Source organism: Branchiostoma floridae, unplaced genomic scaffold (assembly GCF_000003815.2).
Source record: "Branchiostoma floridae strain S238N-H82 unplaced genomic scaffold, Bfl_VNyyK Sc7u5tJ_264, whole genome shotgun sequence".
Lineage (NCBI taxonomy): Eukaryota > Metazoa > Chordata > Leptocardii > Amphioxiformes > Branchiostomatidae > Branchiostoma > Branchiostoma floridae.
This window is the reverse complement of record NW_023365794.1, coordinates 58011-63232: the sequence shown is the minus strand read 5'-3', so window position 1 is coordinate 63232 and position 5222 is coordinate 58011. Positions and strand designations below refer to the sequence as shown.

The window sequence follows — 5222 nt, the reverse complement described above, 5'->3', positions numbered from 1 at the left end:
TAAGATTCTATCATGGGTGGTCCAGGAGTATAGCCGGCCAAAGTCAGATGGGCACCGGTAGCATACACACAATATTAAGTCCTGAATATACTGTAGATGATAGATAGCTTTTTGAAGCAGCAGAGAGAATATTGTGGCAATGCAAAGAGTTCACTCAAATCTGACTGTGAAGTAAGGTGAAGTCTCTACACAAGTTTGTGACACTAAGAGGCCAAATTTTGAAGAAAATATTCCATGATGCCACTCGATTTTCATGATTTTGTACTTAGGTTTTGAAGCACATAAAAATAGAGTTTTTGCCGGGGCTTAGGCCACACCGATTTAATTTCTTGGTTCATGGATTCGCTCGCTCCTATTTTTTGGAAAAAAAAAAAAAAAAAAAATTACTACTCAGCAAATTTTCACCCTTAATGAAACCATTCACCAACTTTCTGGTGTAGCAAATTGGCCTTTATATCATAAGCTCCTTAAAGTGTGGGTACAGGTGCTGTTACTGTACAAAAATAGTGTTTTTGTACTTTTTTCAAGCTGAAAACTTTTTATTCTTTATGTTTTGGATTAGCCGTTACCTTTACCCCAACGATTTTACAATTTTATTTTTATTTTTATTTCGCCCTCTCGCTCCATATTTTTTATGAAAAAATCCGTGAACCAAGAAATTAAATTGGTGTGGCCTTACATGCATATAAAGCAGATAATCTTAATATGACTAAGCACCTAGGTGTCATTCTATATATACTTTAATCATTACTATTTGGCTAGATGTTTTCCCAATGTTCCCCTTTCCAGATTATCTTCTTCACTAACCCAGTATACGTGTATAAAAAGACAGCAATCCTCTGAATATTGTTCCCATGCAGCAATTTAGCTAATATTTGATTTTGGAGCAGCAAAACAGTCCATGTAGAATTTTATACTTTACATGATCATTGCCTGATTCTATCACATGTCATGATAAAAACGTAGCCTATTGTCTGGCTTATTTTACAAAATACAGCTTTCTACAACCAAATTAAAGAAAATTGAAAACTTTACACTCTTCAATGTCCATGGTCCCAATTAGGAGTGGGTACTGGTACAAAAAAAACGTTTTTTGTTGTTGTTGTTGAACCAGTCCAGAAAAACAGGACCTAAAAATTTAGTGAACTGGATGTTGTACTGATTAGAAAATGAACAGATTCCTTTGTAGTGAAATGGACCATTGTTTTGAGTATCACCCATTCACAATAATTAGGTCTAGTTTCAGGTCTGGACCTGGACCTAATCATCTGGACCTGAACCTGGACTGTACCTGTACCTGAATTTTCTGTCCCAGTACCCACCTCTAGTCCCGACTATTAAATAGTAACACTTAAAAACATGCTTACATGTATGCAACCCATGCTTGCTTTTGTATAAGATAACAAAAGACAAAAAAATGCCTGTAAAAATGTTGGCTGACTGTTCCTTTTTCTAATTGTTATTTACAGGTTTTTAATGCACTTGAGTTCATGTGGGACAATGTTCCAGACCAAGGATCACTACGGCTTCCTGTACTTCTGTATGATGATGGGCACTGTTTAGGGGAAAGAAAAATGCAATTATTGGATTACTCCTTTATACAAGTATTCAATTTTATAAAATTCTCATGAAAAATTATATTTCAAGCAGTTATACAATGCGTTCATGGCTGGAAAGTTTAAGTACTTTTATCTAAAGCATCAAAATGGTCTGAAAAGTCCTGGAAAAGTAGTATATGAAGAGCAAACTTACACACAATGACGAGGATGATGACCAGGAGTACAGTGAACAATAAGGCATACATCTGTGGGTGACAAGATGGTGTTAATTTTGAAAGTCATGCAAACTTGTATTTTGTTTCAACATCTGCATGATGAATTCAAATGACAGATTTTCATGTCTGACAAAAGGTTTGAAATTCCATGAAAAAACAGGCAAAAACATATTTTGATGGCAATGTAACATCTCCCTACCTTGCAGTTGTGCCATCGCATTGTAGACTTAAGTCTTTTGGAGGTGTTTAGAAACTTGATACTGTGGTCAGAAAGCTCTTCTGTGGTAAGTAAAAGTATACATGCAGTTAGGCCACACATGGTTGCATGGTTGTATGTACTGTTACACATAAAAAATGCATTTTGATTCAAAGTAACTCACATAGCCAAAAAAAAACAAAAAAACATAACCAACTCTCCTGGAAAAGCTTCAACTGTTGCATGCTAGTTGTTTTTGTTTATGCAAATTCAAAAAACAGTCAAATTTGAGCTGAGTCATATATAGGTAGTATATATTGGAATTGTACTTCTGGCAGGTATTTTTTAGCAAATAATGCAAAACAGGGACCATACAAATACAACACAAACAGCAACAATTATTCTTTGATTAGAGGACAACATCCATATGGAATGACTGGAAGTCTTTGTGCTGAAAGATTACCACAGTGACATTGTTGCCTTAGTGCCAGACATGGTTGCCATAGTGCCATACATGGTTGCTATAGTGCCAGACATGGTTGCCATAGTACCATACATGGTTGCCATAGTGACAGACAAGGTTGCCATGGTGACAGACCTGACTTGTCCTGTAGCAGCTCCAGGTTCTCTCCCCTGTCTATCACCTTGGCAACGTTGTCCTGCATGACCTCTATGACCTCATCCACCTGACCTTGAACTCTGAAGAACAAAAAAAGCCACATAAATATAATACAGCTGAAGTATATTCCTTGCATTTCTTTATATCATAAACTGTACAAATGCATGGGAACATTACACATTGTCAGGTCATCAAATTTGAACATAAATTCTTTTTCTGACACCATTTATGTGAGCGTAAACTCCTCAGATGAGCATACATTGTACTCCATGCTTTGTATAAGTATGGGTACAACGTACATGTATACTGTATCACAAATCATGCATAAATGTAAAAGTGAAAGCTTCCATCATATCTTACAAACCTCTTGATTTTGGTGTCCTTGCTGTAGCGCTTCCCACCTCCAGCTCTGGAACAATAACATCAGACAAGACAACACTTAGTTACGCTCTTCATTACTTCCAGTCCATGATCTGAATTCATGTGAAAAGCTCACAGGAGAGCTCTTACCTATCCTTTGTCTTTTGTTTTGTAAGCAGGCCAGTAGATTATGCAAAGACTCTATGAATAACCTTAAAGAATATTTTTGCATGTCCTTTGCCTTGTTGTTGTTTACACTGATCTAAAGAGAAATAAAAGGTACTGTTTACGGTTTGACCTCAACCATATTGAAGTGTAAACAAATCCTTCAGTCTGTGACACAGGTGACGGTTATGGAATAGCTACCATGTCGGTGTAGTCAGTGTTTGTACATTGTAGTTAATACATGGATAGCTAAATTTTATCTAATACATACCTGAAGCCAATATCTAATGCAAATCTGTTAAAGCTCCTAAAGGTTAAGTTTAACTTTAAGATACTATGTATACATTGGCTGAAAGTTGTTAGCTTGAATACTAACAGGATGAAATATTCTATGATTTTGGTACTCACATGAAAAAGTCTTCTTCGTCATCATCACTGCCATCAAGTAAGCTTGCCTATGATCAACATAAACAATACTGTTGGTATTGGTGAGTCAATGCCCTACAGTACATGTATAATTATGCATGTATCTGTTTTGATATACGTACAATACTTGCAATTGGCATTGAATTACAACCAACAGTACTGGAACAGAAACTGTAAGAGTGACAGTGGGGGAGAGAGGACAAAAGTGACAAAAACTGAAAATTACCTAATAGACATACTACAGTACATGTGTTATTGACATACCTTAGTCATTGCAAGTGAGTTCTGTGATAGGTAGACATACATCTCACAAAGATTATATTAGTGTGATCCATAACAATTGTGACATCAACATTTGCAGATGTGTTAGGACAAGAATTAGAACCCTTTAATATACTTACTCTCTCTGCTATACCTGCACCGTATATGTCCCCACTGTCCAGGAATCTCTTGAACTTTGGAGGCATCTTGGAATGTCTATTACTTTCCTACCATGCAGTAGTGGAAAGGGAGGGAGGAGGATGGAGGAAGGATGAGGGAAAATCTCACACCACCACGTACACCTCCCGACTTAACCTGCAAAGGTACACCCAGGGAGTTAGTCAGCATTGATACGTTAGCGACTAAGTTACTAACCCGTTCTTCTGAACGATCCTGTCGGCTCGGCGGAGGCGCGTAGATCCCGCGTGATCCACCGGATCGCATGTGGTAATGACTGGCAGCTGTCGCTGTTTGTAACATGATGTCTTCAAGGATCTACAGTCCTATCTTTAAGAAGAATCCAGAGGATGCTAAGGAACACTTGGCGGTTGATCCTGAGGGATCAGAGAAGAGATCCAGGTTTGTGATCCAGCCTTAGTTGATCCAACTTGTGACGTGGACGTTTCCTGCACGCGTGCACCGGACCTTAAGCAAGCTTACCCTTTTAAAAGGTCAAATGGTAAATCTGAAGAGTCAGAAGAAAATTGCATATTCTTGGAAAACAAGGCAAACGCTTGGCTAACAGAGCACTGCACGAAAATACATGCTGGAATTTTTGCAAGGGTATGATGCTGAAATGATTTAATAAACCGCCAAGAGAATAACATACAGAGTGTCACAAGACACCCCAGACAATAGCCGAGGCATAGACGGGGTCGAATAGCCTGGGGATATGAATAATATATACCTACTATTGTTCTCTTGCACGCAACAAGTAGATCTGGTTCAGTTCGGACATTCTGTTGTTTTGATCTCTGTCCCGGAAGTAATCACAAAACATGGGAACGGTGGAGAGCTATTCCACTAGCAAAGTAGGGTGGATAATGTTCTTTCCTATCTATGAAGATCAACACCATGGTCTTACAAGGCACTGAAATGGTATATACAAATTGAAACTAATTGATCCTGTTAATGAAAGAAAAAAGAGGAAGATATCATCTATTGAAAACGTTGAATGCCTTTGAGAAATTACCCCCTTGCACCACCACTATGGTTTAGTCCAGTTGTTCTTACCTTGATTCACGATGTCTTTGGTATGGATAGAAATCAAACTCACTCCAAGATTGAGGAACAATTTCCCTCAAAAGAAAATGTTCACATTCATCTATGAAATTATGGCAATAACACGCTCTCCTTGTATTCGTGTAATGCATCAAATCTTGCAAGAAGGGAAACACACTGGAAGGGGGAGGGGGGCGTAA

General features: G+C 38.0%; 1 protein-coding gene across 7 annotated transcripts; it reads right to left on the bottom strand.

The window, feature by feature from the left end:
• Nucleotides 1-1296: 1296 nt before the first annotated feature.
• LOC118408633 (vesicle-associated membrane protein 4-like) lies at nucleotides 1297-4834 on the bottom strand. Of its 7 annotated transcripts, none has more exons than XM_035809478.1 (8): nucleotides 4713-4834; nucleotides 3942-4116; nucleotides 3523-3569; nucleotides 2954-2998; nucleotides 2662-2669; nucleotides 1974-2053; nucleotides 1753-1804; nucleotides 1300-1555 (listed from the first exon to the last, which is right to left on the bottom strand). In XM_035809478.1, exons 2-8 carry the CDS (start codon nucleotides 4005-4007, stop codon nucleotides 1521-1523), a joined length of 333 nt encoding a protein of 110 aa, XP_035665371.1. In that variant the 5' UTR covers nucleotides 4008-4116; nucleotides 4713-4834; the 3' UTR covers nucleotides 1300-1520. The 7 variants fall into 7 exon arrangements, with proteins under 7 accessions (XP_035665370.1, XP_035665371.1, XP_035665366.1 ...); XM_035809473.1 differs by lacking the exon at nucleotides 3942-4116 and adding an exon at nucleotides 4177-4355 and having other exon boundaries at nucleotides 1306-1555; nucleotides 2569-2669; nucleotides 4713-4827; XM_035809474.1 differs by lacking the exon at nucleotides 3942-4116 and adding an exon at nucleotides 4177-4355 and having other exon boundaries at nucleotides 1306-1555; nucleotides 2569-2669; nucleotides 4709-4821.
• Between the last annotated feature and the right edge of the window lie 388 nt (nucleotides 4835-5222).

Excerpts from the sequence above, each read along its gene's own strand:
- LOC118408633 (XM_035809473.1), bottom strand. The coding sequence starts at position 4,281 with ATGTTACAAACAGCGACAGCTGCCAGTCATTACCACATGCGATCCGGT. Across the intron at positions 2,999-3,522 it reads GACGAAGAAGACTTTTTCAT|AGCTGGAGGTGGGAAGCGCT; the intron begins GTGAGTACCAAA and ends TTATTGTTCCAG. Across the intron at positions 2,670-2,953 it reads AAGGACACCAAAATCAAGAG|AGTTCAAGGTCAGGTGGATG; the intron begins GTTTGTAAGATA and ends TTTGTTCTTCAG.